The sequence below is a fragment of the Harpia harpyja genome, chromosome 19 (genome assembly GCF_026419915.1).
Source record: "Harpia harpyja isolate bHarHar1 chromosome 19, bHarHar1 primary haplotype, whole genome shotgun sequence".
Lineage (NCBI taxonomy): Eukaryota > Metazoa > Chordata > Aves > Accipitriformes > Accipitridae > Harpia > Harpia harpyja.
In genome coordinates, this window is record NC_068958.1 from 3,270,009 (window position 1) to 3,290,389 (window position 20,381).

The 20,381-nt window shown below is 48.7% G+C and overlaps 1 protein-coding gene across 2 annotated transcripts; it reads right to left on the reverse strand.

Moving 5' to 3' along the window:
* Positions 1-15,052: 15,052 nt before the first annotated feature.
* TMEM250 (transmembrane protein 250) lies at positions 15,053-19,517 on the reverse strand. Of its 2 annotated transcripts, XM_052815287.1 has the most exons (3): positions 19,341-19,516; positions 17,776-17,955; positions 15,053-15,632 (listed from the first exon to the last, which is right to left on the reverse strand). In XM_052815287.1, the coding sequence occupies exon 3, from the start codon at positions 15,497-15,499 to the stop codon at positions 15,080-15,082; it is 420 nt and encodes a 139-aa protein (XP_052671247.1). In that variant the 5' UTR covers positions 15,500-15,632; positions 17,776-17,955; positions 19,341-19,516; the 3' UTR covers positions 15,053-15,079. The 2 variants fall into 2 exon arrangements, with proteins under 2 accessions (XP_052671247.1, XP_052671249.1); XM_052815289.1 differs by lacking the exon at positions 17,776-17,955 and having other exon boundaries at positions 19,341-19,517.
* Positions 19,518-20,381: the final 864 nt, after the last annotated feature.

The window sequence follows — 20,381 nt, forward strand, 5'->3', positions numbered from 1 at the left end:
TCAGATCCTGCTGCGAGAATTGCTCCAGAAGCGCAAGGCACCGCTTGTTTCCAGCCGGGGCTCCCACGTGGTGAGAGTAGGACAATAACAAAAATAATAATGTATCGCTGGCCTGCTTTAATCGTTATTTATTACATAATGGTATGGTGACTGTACAAACAGGAGAGGAGAAAACCCAGTCCCGGGAGGCATTTTCCCTCTGGCTGTTAATTCACGTGCAGGGACTAAACGCCCCGGCTCAGCCGAAGTTGCCGGGCTCTGATGCTGGAAGGCTCCTGACCACCCTAGACACAGACTGCGGACTTTTTTCAGCATTCCAGAAATTTTCAGAAATTTCCAGAAATACTGTCAACTTAAAGACTCAACCTGTTGGTGGATACCTCTTCTTGTAAACGAGCCTGATGTTGAATTGCCTTTACCGCTCAGAAATTGTATTTAACCTGAACTGGCACAATTCACAGGATTTTACAAGTCCTTCTCTGGCTGACTGCTTTCTCTTTAAGGCTTGACCAGGATTTCTGTCCCAGATGCATCATCTTTCACTTGGCTGTGTGAGAATACGACTCGTTAGCGCAGGAACTACTGTACCAAGCAACTTGGGTGACTGCGACGCTCCCGTTAGAGCCCGCTCCTGCTGCGGCGCGTTGCGGTCGAGGTCACCTGTGTGCTTTAAAGAGCTTGAAACTCGGGCAAAGGAGCGATCCTTTCTGGTTTAGCGGAGAGGGTGAAGCTGGGCTCTGTGTGCCCCTGGTAACGTGGAGGGGTGTCTGCAGCCAGCCCGGAGGTTTTGGGGACACCAAGCACCACCCTGTGATGTATCTCAAACCAAAACTCCCTGCAGACTCTCTCAGGCTTCTCACATAGTACAGCTCATTTCTTTGATACAGCCATCACTTTTTCAAAGTCTTTCTTGGATAATAATTTTAATAAATTTAAAGTTGACTGCTCAGTTGACTGCTGAGCAAATAAACGCTTGCCTCTCAGCCTCTCCCTACAGATTCCCTTACATCCCTCACCATTTTGGGACTTGGATGCACAGAAACACGAGCAAGCTGCCTTAAATCAAGCAGCTCAGGTCACCCTTGGAGGGGCAAATAACTCTGGCCAGCTGGAAAGGGGACGAGGTGGCCACGTGTCTGCTCTGCAGGAGACGATGACGCCCTCAACGAGAGTGTGGAACTGCCTGAGATGAAGTCAGGCATTTAATTTTTCTAAGATAAGCATGTAAATTAGACTAGCATAATCAGTCTGTGTTTCCCCTTCCTTTCTGCAGAAGAACATTTTGGGTTGAAGTGTCTGTGCTGTGACTGATAGAGCAAGTCACTGTTGTCAGAGCCATGATTCATGAGTTGATGCTGCGGTGCTGGAGGTGGAAGTGGGTAACCTTGGCTCCCTGCTCCTCCCCTGCCGGGCACCCAGGATCCAGTGTCACCAGTGGGTGCTGCTGGGAAGCGGCTCTTTCACCACTGGAAATGGGCGAATACTAATACCAACACCCACCGAAGATTTTATCTGTTAACGTTAGCATGTGGACAGCTAAACCAGCTTAGCTGGGCTCCTGTCTCCTCCAGTGACGGCCAGTGACGATGGGCCGGGCAGCGGGGATGGAGCAGCCCAGCCTCCCTGCAGCTCTGGGCTTGGCCCAGGTGTCTCCTGAAATACTGCTGCTGGACATGAGAGAGTCCGGATTTTTACTTGGAGTGACTGAGGTGATCTTCTGAATGATTAAGCGATAACTTAATTCATGGTAAGAATTTTAATGTCTTCTGACTGTGAAATTTCCTAAATATTGTACTGTGGGAATGTCCTGAGAAAATAGCATCCGACTGCCAGCTCCTCTCCCACCTCCTCCGCCTGCTCGGCCCAGCCTCTCCCGCGAGAAGAGAGGATGGGAATTGGGAAGTGCTCAGCAAATTACCGGATCAAACATCTGCCTTCCAGCAGCGTGACACGTGGGGCAAGGAAATGCTGAGTGGGAAAACCACCCTGCATCGTGGGGTGCATATTGATACAGGTAGAGGATGCTCTGCAGGCCTGGCCGGGTTTAAATAACAATAAGATGTGGCACGATCCCCCAAATACTCACAAAAATGAGAGGAGCTCTTCCAGAGCTCCTTACTGCTCTGGTTCCCGCTGGGGCTGAACTCCTGCGAGGAGATCAACTGAATACACACAGGAGCCCCTGAAGCACCGTGGATGCGGCCAGGATGCGCGCTGCTCTCGGCAGAACAGAACTGATGGTTGCCTGTCAGTGCCAAGCAAGGTTTTGCTCATTTTTTAAACTCAGGCTATTTTAGTATCTCTTTTGGCAGAAGTCAGGAGGGGAAAAAAGTAAAAGAAAAAGAATTTATTGCGCTTTGATGCCTCCCTCTCGTACCTCAGTGAAATACAAAGGAAAAATGTAAATTTCTTTGGGTGACCATCTCACCTATTAAAGTTATCTTTGAAAATATGTTTAATTACAATCACACCAATTTCTCCCCTGGACAAATGTTCCATGTAATTTGTTCTGCAGACCTGGTGGAGGATTTTAATACGGCAGCTACGGCAAAAAGCAGATCCTGCAGATGACCTCTCTTATAAGGTTAGTGCATTGCACACAAAAGATTTCCAAAGTGACTCTTGGTGCTGAAGTCAAGCCAAAACTCTTAATATTTCCCACACAACCAGAGTGTGATCTTATCACAGGAGCCTCAGTCAGAGCCCATGCATTGGCACAGCTCCTTTGCTATTGTTGAGAAAGAGTTGATTTGAGAAAATTTAGAGTAGTAACGATCCCTCCCAAAGCGTACTGTTACTCTTTGTTCTGTATCTGCCCTTGTGGCTCCACCATTAAAAATGGAGAGCACAACCCAAGAAAAGCCATCACTTCAACTCCCTCAGGACAATGCTCTAAGTGATGAGAAAGAGCTTCCCCAGCCAAAGATCTATTGGAAAGAAGACTTCAGCCTATTAATTCTCCAGGTTTCCCACAACAGTTTTGAGAGCTTTTGTTTCCCATTGTTATAAGACAAATTTCTAATCCACTCTTCATTAGGAGCTCTGCAGCGATGTGACGTCCCGCCCTGCCCCCAGACTCATCCATCGTTGCGGGATGTCTCGTACCTGCTCCGAGGTGCTCCCAGCTCCCGGCCGGGCTGGGCTGGGCTCACTGGCGCCAGGCAGAAGGAGGAACTGGAGCACCAGTTAATGCACACAAAAGCATGGGAAAAAACCTGCTGTGATTTACCCACACGGAGTTCAATAAACATTAGATCTGATGGCATTCATCGTTTTTTCATAGCATGCTCGATTACTGCTTCAGTTATTGCTCAAATGACATCATTCCTGGCACAGGAATTGATTGATTTTTTAATGAATATTCATATGGCATTTCAGCCAGGAGTAGGCATTAATATTCTAAGAAAGAAGAATGAAACGTACATCCTAATTTAATGAATGATTGTAAATATGTATCTGATGGATAATGTGACGATGAGCATTTAAAAAGGCATCCATAGTCACCTCGGATGCTTTTCTTGGGAACAAAGGGGCAACCAGGATGCAGGCAGGGCGAACGGGGCGCGGGAAGCGCTGCGACTGGGCCACCCTGCCACGGTGCTTCTCACGACACAGGGTCGGGATTCCGCACCCAGCCCAGCCTGCACCTTAAATGCCCCCAAATAAATCATTTAATTATTAGTGTTAAATTGATAACGCTTACCGACCCCAGGTGATACTGGGGCTGCGATGTGGTAAGCACTGGAAAACACTGGTGAGAGCGAGCTGTGAAGCTCTCCACGAAGAGACGGGAGAAAAACAACCGAGACAGGAGGGAGCACCCATCCCCTCCATGCCCGCTGGGTGCTGGGCACCCGTCCCGTCCCCCCGCCAGCAGCTGCCATCCCACCCCGGGGATCCCGGGGGCTTGTTCGAGCCGGTCCTGCCGCGGCAGGCAGGTAGAGCGTAGCTCTCCCCTCCGTGGAGCTCTGTCATGTTCAATACCCTTCACCGTATTACGAATTCAAGGCTCGTGGTCCCCGAATGTACATACATTTGTCAGACACTCTTAAGATGTCTCCCTGTTCTGAGCACTGATCCTTTGTGAAAGCAACAGTTGTAGTGCTTAAACAGCGACAACGAGCTCAGTTCTCCCCCCGCCCCGTGCCAGTCCCAGCTCTGGAAAGCACTAAAACATGGACTTAGTGCGTCGCTGCTTAGAGCCTCTTAGACAGGCATTTAATTTAAATGTGTGTTCAGTCCCATGGGGAGAGCACACACCTGAAGCATCTTCTGGAAGCAGGGCTTAAATCAGGGCATTGCCATTAAAGTCACCGAGGTGACAGGCATGAAAGGCTATTTATACCCAGCAGCTTTCTATTGTGCAAGGAAGAGAACAGGCCCTTCTGCTGACAAAGCAGAAACGCGCCTTATCCCCACATGAAATGCAAAAAGTCATACCCTAAATTCACTGCAACCTTTGCGGAATTGCAGGCAGGACCGCACCGAAATCTCCCCTGTATTGACACCAAGGAGCAGGGACCCCAAGGGGTACAGAACTCATTTTTCTTTCCCTCGCCAGTCAAATCAACCACTTGCTATTCCTCTTAGCAGCTGGCAGGGAAAAAGATACCTTTCCAGGCCAGCTCCTGAAACTCTGACTTAAGGAAGCAGCCAAGGAAAACGGCTCTGTTCTCTCCAGCAGCCTGGAAGAGCAGCCCTGCAGGCAGGGCTGTTGCTTGCGCATCAAGATGCGTGGGACCGAGTTTGCCGATAAAAATATATACAAAGTTATGCTTGGTATGGAACAAGCAGGCAGTAGCTGCTGAAGACTTCCCAACATCCTGCTTTTGGCTCGCCTCCAAAATACCAAAACAAAACAAAATTCAGTTGGCATCTCTGCAGATTGAAGCAAGTTTTCTTTTTGCAGCAATTGCTGAACAAACGTTTCGATACTGTGCCACCGCCTCCGCCCCTGCTTTCTCCCCCGAATCATGTGCTGGAAGGATGTAAAAGATATTCAAGGTCACAGGCAGGCTGTGAACAAACCTGGCCGTTGCCCATCTCTGTCCTCTCTGGCTTCACTGCACCATGCCAACCAACACGGAGCGCAAGCCGAGGGCGATGGGTGCGTTTGCCCAGCGGGACCTGCAGCAGTGGGGTGGTTTCTCCAAAGGAGCTGAGCCGCAGGGGTCGGCCCCACTCGCTGCTTATTACGCCGACGGCTTTTGGAACCCCTCCCCGGCAGCTTGCACGCCCGGGCTGAATTCATCCCTTCGTGCTTGCCGTTCACATAGGAAAAGTAAAACCATCTTCCTCCTGATGGTCCCATCCACGCGCTGCCCTCAAAGGCAGCGGGGTGTTTCTGTGCAAGCCAGGAAGCACGGCAGCAACGCGGGAGCTACAAGGGCAGCAAAGTCAGCCTGGAAAAAAACCCACAGCAGTGGCCTGAAATGAGGGACTTCAGGATTTGGCCTCATATTTCTTGTACTACACACTGACACAAAGCAACGTACATCTTCTGTACGTACGCGCATTGCAACTTGACCTTATGAGAATCGCTGTCAAATGTTTTATTTATTTCCCCAGGAACAGGCAGTTTTGTTTGAGAAGAACACAAGGTGAAATCCTGACCTCGCTGAAAGCACTGGGAGTTTGCCATTGACTCCAGCAGAACTAGAAGTTTATCCAGTGCTACAACCAGGTTTCAGGTCTTGGTTCTTGCTTCAGTTCTTTGTTGGTGCTTGACGCTTTAAAGGAAGAGACCAAAAATCCTATAGCCCTTTCATGCGTGCCCACCATTCCCAAAGAACAGGAAAAAGCAGCATCAGTCCCCTCCTGCCCTCTCTGGTAAGCAGTTACAGTCCTTGAAGCGTGAAATTTGCTTGCCCTTATTGTAGCACATTGCTATCATGTCGTTACTGATCATAAAAATTACCCTGTGTTTTCTCAAAACGAGGCACCGCATTCATCCCTTTCTGAAGGCGTTCACGGTGTGTGAATATAGGCATAATTTAAACAAACAATCTCTGTGGAAGCCACCCCCCTGCTATTGCAAAGAGAAGTGCACTCCCCTGGCTTTGGACAGCCCGATTTCAGAAATACATGTATTTCTGCGGTTCTGACCTGGCTAGCACTGCAAAACCCTACCAGCAGCTCCCTTAAGCACAGCAATAGCTACTTTGCAACCAAGCCTTCCCATGTACCCAGAGGAGCTCTCTTTGTATAGCGTCTTAATCAGTACATAAAATGCTTTCAGTGAAATGCTGCCTTCTTCTGTTTATTTGTCACAACTGATGCTCTGGTGAACAGTAAATAGGAAATTTGTTGGCAAATCAGCACTACCAGCTTGGTTCATTAGGAAAAGCTGGAGTACAAGAGAACTGTGGGCAAGTCCCTGTTGTGACTCGTGCTGGACCCTCAGTCCTTGAAGCTTGGCAAGTTGTACAAATCCTGCAGGCACATAAATCGCTCCTAAACTCAACCTGGCAAAACTGAGACAGCATGTGTTTATGTAATTCTTAGCAATAAGGACTGGGTTATTAACAGGATGTGGGCTGATTAAATCAATGTAGGCACAAGAAGAATTCACCATCGGTTTTGCTAAGAAAACGTCACATATAAAATTCAGTCCATTTTTGCCACGCATGCTGCTCCCCACTCGCCTGCCTCGCCCCCAGCCCCGCTGCATTGCACAACGCCAGGTTTCATGTTTGCCACCAGACAGTTTGCAGTCAGCCTCACATGGTAAAGAAGGAAGTAACAGTGCCTACATTGCACATAACTGCAAGCAAATGTGTTTCCAAGAAACTATTAAGCAGTGTTCATTTGAAGTTTAAATTAAAAAAAAAAAAAAAAAAGAAAACCTTGGAAGAATTTTTCTTGGCTTGCAGCTTTTTATGAAATTCGGATTTTAAGTGAAATGTGTCCAGGCAACAGCAGTAATGCAGCGAAGCCAGGCTGCACACAGCGACGCGGTGTCTCGGGCTCCGACAGATGAAGCAGGGACCCAAATCCTCCCCAGTGCCAGCCACCCACCGGTGTGTGTCGTCCCCCCCCCAGGCCATCGTCCCCTTCCAGCTGGGCTGGCAGGAAGGGGCAGCGACCCGCAGCCCGCAGAACACAGCCCGGCACCTCAACGCGCTCCCACCCCGGGCGGCGATTGCGAAGGGGCCGGCGGCCGCGTGGGCGCACGTTCCCTTCTGCCGAGCCTGCAACGAGGCGGCACCGTCCATCCCGGGGACGTGCAGGCAGCTCCCGCCTGGGACCGCCGCCGGGCTCTGCCAACGCCTGCCCCAGCCCAAACGCCTTTGCCCAGCCAAAGGCTGCTCCGTCGTCGTCGTCGTCGTCCCCCCCGAGCCCTCTCCCCTGCCCGGGGTTGGCTTTGGCCCCAAATGGCAGACGGCGTTAGGGTCAGCCCCGCGCTCACCCGACGGGGCTGGCCGGGGACCGGGGTCCCGCGGCTGCGTGGGTCCCCAGGCAGAGGGATGCTGGCAGGAGACTCGCCAGGACACGGCGGCTCTGTATGAAACGGCTCCTTTGTGCCGGGCGGGTACACAAAGCCGGGCGTAGCACACAGCGGCAATTGTTCCTTCGGAGGTTTGCGTGGACGAGGCCGCTGTCCCTCGGCAGCTTCAGACACCCCGGACGTCGGAATAAATGAACAGGCATCATTGAAGTAACACATTAGGCTTTTAAAATATACATCGCTGCAATTTATTTTTTAAATCATCGCTCATTTTTAGAGGCAGGGAGATAAGGCTCCTCTGAAAAAAAGCTCTTTGCCCATCTAAATTCTCCCCATTACTGAGCAAATGGTTTGCAACAACAAATTTATTCCGCAGCATCTCCTCTGCTCTTTTTTGTTTGAAAAAGCCACAAACAGATTGTGATTTTCTCTAACAGATTCACCATCTGGGAAATTTTTCATGCAACTCCTTTCCTCACTGGGAGCAAGTTACTCAGAGGGGAATTCCCAGCAGAGAGCAGACTCTGAAGGGATGGGTGGTTCATTTAATTAGCATGCATAATCTTGACATCCTTACTCAGGCAAAACTCTCACCAGGGCCAATGGGAGATTTTTTTAATTTTTTTTTTTTTTTAAAAGAACCAGCTAAGGACTTTGGTATTTGTCTCTTGGTGTTACATACGGTATTTTCCATGCAGGGGAAAGTTGGCTTATGGATGTATTAGAGACTCTGATTTACTACAGTCTTGTGCGTCCAAGGTCAGGATGCGGCCCTTCCAGCCTCCGTCACAAGGCTGAGCGCTGGCAGGAGGAGAGCTAGTGGCAGAGGAACAGCTCCCTTTCGCACACTTACCCCGTTGGGGAAACAGCACACATTTTTGGAGCACGCTCTCTGCAGCCAGTGGAGTGTGGGCTGGAGGTCAGCGGGGGAAGAGGCTCTCCAAAACCCAGCAAGCATCAGCTCGGAGAAGTGTTGTGTTTATACAGCCCTTGTGCAAGTTACGCGGTCTTTTTTTCCCCCACTAGATTAATTTATCGCTCCAGAAAGATGCGGGAGATGCAGGGATGCTCCTTTCATCTATGGTACCTTAAAGCTACTCCTCTGGTAAATCAGCACACAGACAAGCCTTGAAGCGCAGCACACACGCAGTCTTGATTTCAAGCCACCCGAGCTGAGAGCTCAGAGCAGACCCCGACAGCCCAGCTCTGCTCTCACCTAAGCACAGTTTTGATAGCTGCACAAGAAGATCTTACACTAAACAATTTTCACTGGCTCATTACCGGACAAAACTTCGCTTTGAACTGACATTTTCTGGGCACGATGACTGCTTTGAAGCAGGAAGACAAAATTAGTGCAGAGAGTTGGCAGGTGAAGAAATGAGAAGGTTTGGGGTTTTTTTTTTCCCCAGCAGCAGAGCTGTCCAGAAGCTATGGAAACCTTGTTTGGCTAAATAAAAACGCAGAAAGATAACAAGCCTTCATATTTTCCAGCAACGCCTTCACTGGAACAGCATGCTATCTGTGTGTGCTAGAGGCTCCAGAATAGCCAAAGCCGTTCCTGAAAGTGAACGTGCCGTGTTATTTTCCACAACTAGTAGTAAATGCTGTCTCCTACCTCCCCAGGAGGGAAAGAAACAAAATCGGTGACTTATGAGAACCTGGGAAGAATGACAATGAGCCTTCAGCCAGGTAAGGCCCTTTAGGATAAGGGGCTGGTCTCTCCTCCAGTCTGCTCCCAGTGCCTTTTTGAGACTTACACCTGTAGATTGGGTCAGAACCTGCCCCCAGCTTGCTTTTATGGAAAACCGCAATCCTGATCCTAAAGCTGTACAGACAGAAACAAAAGGCTCAGCTTTTGGAGCATACTCGGAGAGTCAGCTGAGTTTGCTGGCACGGCACGGTGCCTGCCTTTGAGGAACCCCGAGGCCGTTCCCTGGGCTGGGGCACAAGGTCAATCGGCTTCCCGGCCTGGGCCAGTTACACTGGCACGCTGAGGTGCCCAGGGTAGAAGCTCACTCTGGGAACTGGGCAAACGAGTTCTTCCCTAGGAGACGGCAAAGGCTCAAGAGATGTGTTTAAAAGTAACATTAATAAGAGAAAACGCACATTTATATAGTACATTCCTGAGCCTTTTACTGTCATTGAGTCCGATACTCCACAGCACTCGGCCAACTTTGCCATCTGCCATTGTGCTAATAGCACCAGCCACATTTTTGAGCATTGCTTACTGTTTCCTCTGTAATAGTGAAAGTGAAAATATATCCACCCTTGCCCAATCATTCTCTCTTTTGGAAGCCTCCTTCCCCTTTATTTCAAGTCCTCCACCATGACTCTTCAGCTGTTAAGTTGGGATAACAGACAGGAGCATCTCACACACACATGGAGATGCAGGCTGCTCTATCCACACAGATATTTCTCCATTTCACCTCCAGCTTTGTCCGCAACGGTCCTCTCCGTGCTGGTTCTCTGAAGCCTGCACCTCCACTGGCTCCAACCTCACTAGTCACTGGAGAACAAGTCCTGTCCAGCATCTATTTTGGGGTTTTATGCTGCCGCACATCACTGTAGTACTTTCCACATAACAATAGGAAGTCCATCATAGTAGGAATATCCCTCTTCATTCCCATGCGAAGCATCACAACTGTGTCCTGAAACAATACAGCTCTGCACTGCAAGCTCAGCTCCGTGCAAGGAAAGGAGGAAAGACAGCACCTTCTCGTCATTAATTGACGCGCACCTCGATGCAGAGGGACAGTTCCTTCCCATCACTCAAACGCCTGGTGGGCAGTTCAGCCTGCTTACTAGAGCCAAAGCCGAGGAGCTAGAAGGCTGTGCTGTACTCCCGGCTCTCCTCCTGACTCATTGTTGAATGACCTTCAAGGCGGTAAAAAAAGGCGTTTTACCCAACTCTCAGTGATGCTTCTGAGGCGTAACCACAGAGGGCCTGATTCTCCTCTACCACGCGCTTGCCCTGACTATTTGCACCAATGCAAACAGAGGAAGAGGATCAAGGAGATCCCCGCATCAGAACGATACTAGCATCATTTCTTCCCAAGCAATCAATCCATCAACATGTTAAAAAAATAAGTTTAATGTAGGTGGCATGTTTCATACAGAATTTAACAGGCACCCAAAACACCAGCTGGTGTCATGTTCTGAAGAGTTAACAAGGTGAAACTCCAGCACGTCAGTCTCATTCATACATTCACAGGGTAAACAACAGGCCAAGGCAGCTTTGCCACCGCACGTACCGTCATTGTTGGTCTTAAGTCTGCACAACGCAGCCGGAGCCTCTTTGTTGCCCAAATACCTGGAAAGCTCTGGAGCGAGCAGGACTCACGGGGGAAGTTCTCTGAAGAGGTTGGCATGGGTCTGGGATGGACACACTCTCCCAAATCAGTATTTCTAGTATTTTTCCTGATTACTCTTGAGGGTATTTTTAACCTAGTAAGTATAACAGCAATATTTAAAGGCCAAACATGGAAAGAAAAAAAAAAGACAGGGAACAAACCAGCTGCTCTCACTGTTCAGGATGGAATCAGCATGAAGGAATGCAGAGATGAAAATTTAAAAAAATTTAGTTATAGCCATCTATATCGTAAGAAGGGAAAACTTAAACTCATTTTGGAGCCCGATCCATCCCTCCCTGCACCAATGAATTTGGATAGAGTAAAAAATCCAGAAGAATATAAATTTCCCCAGTGGGGCACAGTTTGCAAGTATCTGCTCAACATGAAATATTTCTGGAAAATATCATTATAAGCCACTTGTTTGACTCTTGAAAAGCAGGAAGTTCAGCTTCCTTTGTTTTCTTTCTTGTCTTCCATGAAGTTTTGTTCCCTCCCCCTTTATTAAAAATGCCAGTTTTTTCAATTAAACTAAATAGGGACACCCCCCCCCCCCCAGCTTATTCTTTGCATATACTTAATACAACATTTATTCTGCCTCTTTCTCCCTCCCTCAGTTTTGGCTTGGCTCCCCTCGAGCTTGTAAGAAACTTTTAGAATCTCAGCTCCTTGAGAAAAAATATTTTGGCAAAGTAATCCTAAAAGCTTTAAAAAAAAATCTCAAATTTAAAACCACTGAATTTAAATTCTGAACCATTACCAAGATCTTACTTATTCTGCAATCTCCTGGGGATGTTGTGAGGTTTAATTAGCTCTAGCTGGAAAATGCTTTGAAGAGGAAAGTGCCATAAAGGTGCCAAATAGTGCTCCACTCGTGTAGATCTAAAATGTTCAAATTATTACACCATAAAACAAATAATTTGAAAATTAATTCCTCTTCCTTGCCAGCATGACTTCAAAGGGACCTCACTTCCCCCACTACGCTGGTAGGATCACACCACCTGAGCACTGCAAGCCGTCCAAGTGCTGGTAATGACCAAGAATGAGAGTATTTTGAACTTCATAGCACCTTTGAGGTCTCCTTCTCAATTATTTAATCTTGGGGTTGTCTATCTTTGTGTGCAATTGCAGACTTGAGATTCAGGGCATTCTGACAGTGGGTACTTGGCTACCTTTGTAAAAGAAGACTGGGGAATCACTGCCCGCTGTCTTCTAAGCAACTTAGCCCCAAGGTCTCTCTCGAGGAACATTTGGGTATTTGGCAAACATTACTTTTTGGGGATTTGATAAGGACATGTACTTTTTCCTCAGTATGCACCATTGAATCTGGCTGTGGAGGGCTGATGGGAAGTCTGTGCAGTAAAGCAATGAACCGCAACACAGAAGGCCTTTTTCAAGTTCAATTGCCGCTGCAGGAGTGTCGCGGAGCAGATCTGGACTGCTTAAAGAACCACCGCCAAAGGTAGCAGCAAAAGTGGCTTTATTGAAGTATGATCTTGTAAAAGTGAGGCTTAACAAAGTTTGATGGCAAGGTTCAACCTATTACTTACTGCACAGAGGACAGAATAATGATTCAAAGTTACCAATGCAAAATTTTAATGCCCTGCGATACAAGGTTATGCGCAGTATTGGTCACTTACCAAAGATCTGCAGTTGGTAAGGGGTCTCTCAGCCTCGAGGAGTAACCTTGAGAGGCATCCCAACTCAAGGGGAGATCACCGCCATGCAGCCCCCTGCTTAGCAAGAAGAGCTCAAAAAAAAGCTCACCCAGGCTGTCATATTTATGAAATAAAGTGGTTGGCTCATAGTCAAATTACATGCAATGGAAAAGGTAAGTGTGAGACTCCCTGTACCCACAAGCTCCTTTGTTCCTTGACCAAATTAGTCTTGGAAGAACCACCTGCTATTCATGTGTTAATCGCATGATCGGTGTTCCGGTTTCCAAGCTCATATACATCAAAGCTCGCCATGTCATCCTGCGTGGGTTTTCAAAGAACAGGTTGGAACTAGAGAAGTTCATGACCCAGTCACAGCCTAGACCTTTACTTCCTTCAGAGCCTGAACCAAACTACCACTGGTTTGGTCAAGCAGTCGAGTGTATCTGTCACAAAGAGCACCCACCAGCTGAAGCAGGCACGGGCGGGGAGCGCAGCAGCGCCCACGTGTACCACAAATCACCCTTTTACTCATCTTTATAAGGAGTACTGCAATACGGCCATTCCAAGGTGAAACGAGGTCCTACCATCAACCAGTCTCCATGCTGTGCCTCCTGCGAAAGGTGACGGAGAGCTGCTCTCGGCTGTGCCTCACCGGGGTCCCAGCTAGTCTCTCAGCTCACACCAGGGCTGTCTGCTGGCCATCTGTAATGTTTCCTGCAGAAATTCTTGAGCACAGCCATCCCAGGAGTCCCACAGTCTGCACGCCAGAGCTGCAATGCCCCAGGCTGACAGCTGTACTGGGGAGGAAAGCACTGGGCTGGGAATTACTGGGAATTCCCTCTGCCTACAGCGCAAGCTGTAGCTCGGACCTGCAGGACACTGAGGACCTGCAGTCCAGAGAGTGATCCCAGAACAAGGCTCTGGGGAGCTCTACAGTTAGGAGGAAACTTCCAGACACCAGTTTGTGACATATGCTGATACTACATCTTTCCTGCAGAAACAGCCTTTGGCTCTCACGGGGCTAATCTAAAGTTCACACCACCACGGCCCATTATTTATTCAGCTCTGCGTGTTCAGTCTGCATTATCTGTAACACTTGATAATGAGATAATTTCTGGGTTTGCTTTAGCTTTGAGCTTCAGACAGAAGCTTCTCTATTTTGCATCCATAAGCCTACAAATCAAAGTATGTCAGCAAAAGACTGCAATACACACAAGCTGAAATATGAAGCATCCTTCCCTGTGTGCAAACTGGCTTTGTTCTCGACCACATTCATATCTCAGACTGAAGAGATCATAAAAAACCAGTCACGTATCTCCAGTCTTGCTTATTCTGTTACAATTGACTCCATTGATTTCACGGGGAGGAGGGGGAAGGGTCTCCATCATTTTTACCAACTTCTTTTTAAACAGTTCTTTAAAGAACACAAGGAAAAGAGCAATATTCCATTATAAGGAAAAACAAACAAACAAAAATAGAAAAATAAACCTTAGGCCAGCTTCTGGACTCCATAAATAAAGAGTTACTTGACTGACTGCGGAAGAACAGTCTGACATCTTAGATCAAGACCAGTACAACTGAGCTTAATGCTTAACTCCTTGAGCTGTCAGTAAAGCTCTCCAGTGACCCCACTCTCACTGCTGCAAAGGTTGGAGAGAGAATGTTTTCTGTAGTCACAGAGAACAATTATTGCCATTTTGGATTGTACTCTGTTTTCAATCTCTCCTAGGTCAGACAGTCTCATCTCACCATACTCTGTAAGACGGAGTACCTCTGTGAGAAAACTGGGACTAAGCAATTCAGGGAAAAGTAGAACCAAATGTCAAGATCTAAACACTACGGACCATTGCAATGGGTTCCCCTTAATCGCTGCAAAATGATAACATATTTGCCGTGACTGGGAATTTCAAGAGCACATGATACCAAACTCTGCTCCCATCACTCCAGTGGATTTGTTCCATTAGGGTAAGACTCAATTACTCAGCATTAACTGCCTGAAAAGCACAAAGCCATTCAAAGCTCTACAATTACGTTAAAGTGAACAGAACAGTACACTGGGTCAAAAGCATGTCTTGCAAAATTCTAAAAACAAAACAGGAAAAAACCCAAAACACCCCAAACCCCCTACACTCTGTAGAAGTTGGCCCCATATCCTTAGCGGGGAATATGCAAAATGCAAACTACATAGAGAAAGGATAACACTGGTCAAGTAGGATACGTATTACATGCCTGAGACATTAAGGAACATTTTTAGAAAAAGGGTGAAGATGGATTAAGAGCGTAGGGTGCAAAGTTATCTGGCTTCTGTCCTCCAGATAAATCACTGCCTTTTTCATGCCCACAGGAATACAGGAACAGCAGCAAGGTAGGCTCCTATGGACTAGAAGAAACTTATATTAACTTGTGCTGTGCAAAGAAAACACACCCAATCAAGCATTGCACTTTGATAATCAAAATGGCACCTCAACCCTCAAAAAAATACAAATTCCACAGACAAGTACGTTAATTTATCAATAAAAAGTAGCACTGATAAATAAATTAATTTATATAAAAAAAGAAAAGAAGATATCGACACATTTTGGGGTAGAAGAAAAGTCACCTTCTCAGCCCACATGCGCTTGTTTTATTTACATATCCACAAATACCATGAAACACCATCCCAGCCCCCCCACTAGCAGCATGGTCACATGAATTCCATAGATGAGCAGTTCATTCATGAGGCTGAAGTCTACCCGCCTTCGCCCCAGTAAGAGGAGGATGATGGAGAGTTTGTACTGGAAACGCAGAAAGATCCGGATGCCAAGGTACTGAAGGCAAAACAAGATAGAGAGTGCCACCCAGAGGATGGAGGTAAACAGGCTGCAGCTGAAGTACAGCAGGAAACGGATGAATCCATACATCCATCGGGATTTGAGATAGATGTCGAAATTGTTGTACTTGGTACGCACCAAGTGAGTGGTCCTTACCGGGCCACAGGCCGAATGCAGGCAGGTCGTGTGGGGGCCGTGGAACGAACGGACCCGGCGGGGAATGGGGATTACAGGCATCAGGCACCCCACCGGTCACAGAGTCCCAGGGCAGGATTTACAGGGCACATATCAAATGTTATCCATTAACATGGAAGAGATCCAACAGCCTGGGAACGCTAACTCTTTGCTGAATTTCCAGGAAGGAAGAGACCTGCAGGAAGGCAGAGAAGGAAAACACATTTAAGTAGCCCCAGCAGGAAGAGGGGCAGCACGGCAGATACTCTGGCTGGGCAGTTTCTCACAACTGCTTTGCAAATCTCAACTTCTTTGCTTATTGTTTACCAGGCAGACATACAGAAATACAGTTCTGTTCCCATCATCACCAAGTCGGATTCCAAACAGCTCCCTAGTAGCACGCCATGTCAGCACTAGTCGTAACCTGTTATAAGCTTTACAGTGTTAATGCAGGAAAGCTAGGAACTTTGTTCTGGAATTATCCTGGCTAATTCACAGATCCTTCTTAATCAAACAGCCATCCTGCAACAGTCCACCCATGCGAGCAGTAATATTAGTGTTACGTGTTTGCATTGGATCATATTTCTTTTTAAGGAAAAAACCCAAAAGTTCTCCAAGTACTTTTGCAAGTGAATTCTACAGCCCAGACTCAGCGGTGATTCTAGATTTCTGCTCATTTCAAAACTTGGCAAAGCTTCACCAAATAAACAAACTGAAAATAATGGAAGGTCTTGCAAGAACAATGAGGCAATCATGTTTTTCACACTCTACAGGATGTACCTCCCCTTGCTCAGCCGAGCCTTGCGGTCTCGCTGTCATTGCATCCAATGGCAAGGCAGCCTTTCAAAGACATCTACTAGTTTATTTCTCCCTTCGGGACCCGCAGAGATAAGTGAAACATCTTGATCTTCTGGTGTGTTTAGGATTTATAATCTTAACATCCTTCCACGCACCCATTGTTGTTGTGTGAGTGATGAGCAGTAGCCTGTTAGCTGCTCTTTGCTTCACCCCAGGCTTATGATGTGCCAAATTCCGGGAATTATGAAATGACAATGCACTCATCAGATAATGCTAGAGAACAACAGGGACTTCCCCAGCCTCCTCACACACCCAGGCCTTCAGACCCAGGCATTCAAATCTGGGCAGATCTTTCCTTTGTTGAACCAGAAAACCTACTACTCTTAAAATTAAAACTGAAGTAATTTAAAAGTTACTTCAAGAATATTTTACTTTGTTACTAACAAAACTAATCACGGAGTAAGTTATCAGGCTGCAGGAAACTGTACTTGGATATCAAAAACCTTCTCTGATGCAATGTGCATCACTGGGTAAGTCTCTTCCCTGCTTCCTGCCTCAAATTACATGTAAATGGAAATTGCAGTTCTGATCTCTTCTGCTTGGCCCCAGGTTCCAATTCCTTCTTGCCGTTACAGAAATTTGCAGGCAATCTGTTGGCTCCACATGAATCAAGGACTAATGAAAAGGAGCATGGGTTAACTTACAATTAAGGAATTTAGGAAATTGAGGTCTATTCTCAATTATCAAGGACAGCCTCATAATTTTAAGTGCCTCTCTGCCATAATTTCCTGTCTGTAGAAAGGAAACACTAAGCAGCTCGGAAGTGTGTTACAAGAATGTATTTTGCAAGACATATGAATTGGTCAGATACTAAACCAACGCTACTTAAAAAACAACATAGTTTTGTGCCTGGAGCATGCAACCAAACATGCTTCCCACATGCTGCTTATCTACTGCTCAGTGTTTGTTTTCAGAGATATTTTTGGAGGACTAAATTAGCAAGACAGGTTAAAATCCACATACTCTGGATTCAGAGCATTCAATTTCCGACGATGCAGCCTCTCCTTACAACGTTTTTCACCGGGACACAAAAGACAGCTTAACATTCTCCAGCAAACTCTTACATAGCTACTTAATCTGAGTCCCTGAGCAGCCACAGGGAAATCGGCGCGCGCACTATTAGAGCGCTCAGCAAGACCATGCCTGAGTGACAGAGCACAAAGCCTGCCTGCATGAGCTGTAGTTTGTGGGGGCAAACTCAACACACCGGCTTAATGTCCGAGTCCTGTTTTAGAAGGGGAGTTTTGATTCTGACAAAACCTTCAATAGATTAATCCAAGAGAACCACTCAAATGGCTCTGCTGCAGAGACTTACTCTCAGTGAACAGCAGCAGCTTGTTCTCATTTATTAAGTGTGCCCACCACATAAACAAATAGCCTTTGGTAGGTTCATGCTCTTTATATAAACTCAAATATCAACACCGGAACAGCCATGAGCAGAGGGACATTGTGAGAATAAAATAAACTTTCTGAAATATTACATTTTTAACGGTGCTGCCATCCACTCAGCAGAAGGTCGGTAATCCGCTGCCGTTTCTGGATGCCACTTAATTCTTGTAACAAAAAAGTGAAGTTTTCCTGGGGCACCTGGCCTTCTAGGAAGAGTGAAAGAAACTGCTAAGGTGCTTCATAGACTCACAACACTCTACATATGAGTTGATCTAAAAGATAAAATGAGAGAGTAAGTTTCAGTTTGCTCTTTTTGTGTGTTAAAAAGCTCAGAATTACAAGGCCCCTCCCCAAGCATGAATTTTTAATCCCGTAAAGATTCTAAAAAGAATCACACACTCAATAATATATGTATTACAGCTTACTGATACATGCTGGAAGGAATCAGCTAGCTTGTATTCAATGCCATACACAAGGACAGGAAAGAGAAAATCACAGACAAAGAACTTGTCAGTAACCTTCTCCTGTCACAGAGCCATCACCGTTCATCCAGGGCATACAGAACACAATGCAGAGGGCACGCACGGCCAATGTTTTCCGAACAGAATATGGAAGAGCAGGCTCCCAAACCTCTACGTTGGCACATGATGCCTAGAAACAGATTTGGACACCCGTTCCTCAAGATCATTTGTTTGGGCCTTTCTGTTTTAAAGCACATTGCTGTGAGGCTGGAAAGCTGAGTCCGTCTGTCTCTTCTGGGTATCGACCTACAGCTCAAAGGATTTCAACCCTCAGGCCTTAGCAACTCGGTGTCAGCCATGCTGCCGTTACCCCAAGCATCACATTAATGATAGCCTCATCAGGAAGTTAAAAATCTGAATAACCATTCACTTTGGTGAGCTTTCACTCCCTCTCCTTTAAAAATGGGGCGTCTGATGAGAAAGCTACCGAAATACAGTGCTACTTCTCTTCATCTATCACACATTCCAGGCAAGGTCTGCTGTTGCTCAGGGTACTCATAATTCGTGGAGGAGGAGGGATGACAGAAAAGACCGCAACGTTCACAGACGACAGGACCATCAGTCAGGACCAGCGGGACCAAAGCGTTCCAGAAGGAGCCAAACAAGGTTAGGGACAATGACAAATAAAGGTTAGTGCTGATAAATGAAAGCAGGGAGTACCGGAAGGAGGGGAAATTCGAACTCCTCCTACATCCTACCAGATCCTAAATTAAACCGCATCGGCTAGGGAAAGGAACTGAAGGCAGGAAGCTCAGCCCGGACCTCCCCGTGCCCTGCCAGCTCGACAGTCCAGCCCAGACAACGCGGAGCCCCCGCCGACCGACCGGGCGGGCAGGGACAGCCCCGCACGGCCACCGGGGCACGGCCGCGACTCACCTCAGGGAACGCAGAGCCCCGCCGGGGTTGCGGGGGACGGGGCGGCCGGGGGCAGGGACCCCCGGGCCGGGCCCGCACCCACGGGCCGCGCAGCCACGCCAGCCCCAGACCGGCAGGCGCGGCCCCGCGGCCGGCGACCGGCCGCTCTCACTCCCACCGGACCCCCGCGCACAAGAGGCCTGAGGCGGAGGCGGCCGCCGCGGACACGGCGAGGCCCGGGCCGCCGCCTCCCAGCCCCGGGGGCGTCGCCCCGCACTCACCGTCCTGCCCATGGCCTCCCGCCGGGCGGCGGCCACCGCCGCCGAGGCCAAGCGCGCCGGGCCCGGGCTGATGGAAGGCCCGGGCCTACGGGCGAGCGCCGCAATGCGCATGTGCAGAGGGCAGCGGCGCTCCGGTTCCGGCCGGTGGCGGCGGCGACGGTCAGGGAGCGGCCGGGGAGGCGCGCGGCGATGGCGTCATCGCGCCGCGCCCGCCCCCCGGAAGCGGGAGGGCGCTGCGTTGCCCGGGCAACGGGGGGGGGGGGGGCGACGAGGAGAGCGGCCCGAGCCCGGGGCCGCCGGGCCTGCGGCGGAGCCGGGGGGGTCCCGCCGCCGGCGTGTGGGGCCAGGCAAGGCGGGGGGGTGGCAGCTGGAGCCTGGAAGGTCGTTTCCGACGTAAACCGGACCGGCAGCCAGCGCCGCTGAGGGGATGGCGGGGCCCGGCTGGCTTCGGCACCACACGTAGGGGTTTCGGCTGCCCGGCCCCCGTGGCCTTAGGGCTGGAGCCAGCCCTGAGGGTGCCGGGACAGCGCCGGTCACAGAATCGGCTGCGGAACGTATCACCGTTGCCTGGAACGAGAGCGCGGCAAAGATTTCTCCGAGTCCCTCGTCGCTTGGACCTTTTCTGGCTCTGAGCGCGGTTTGGTGGCCTGGCGGGTACCGCCTGTGGGCTCAAGGGTCAGGTCCAGGCTTGCTGAGCAGCTGGGGCAGCGCCGGCAGTGAGGCTTCGGGAGTCCGTGTCCCGGGAGAGCCCACGGAACTCCTGGCCCTGCTCCCGGGAGCCTTCGCCCGGGGCCTCGCCCCGCTGAAGGAGCTCAAGCGCTTCCAGAAAAGCAAGGCGGTAAAACGGCGAGTGGAGGAGACCCAGTCTTCTGGGGAGGCCAGAAAGATCCAAAAAGCTCCTGAAAAACAAACAGGTGGAGGAAAATTCAAAAGCGATATACAAGAATAAGGAAAAGAAACTTCCTCCCTGCTGTTTTTCCTTAGATTTAATTAGGAATTACTTTCCGTAATGGATAGAATACAGAACTTTTTCACTGGCTC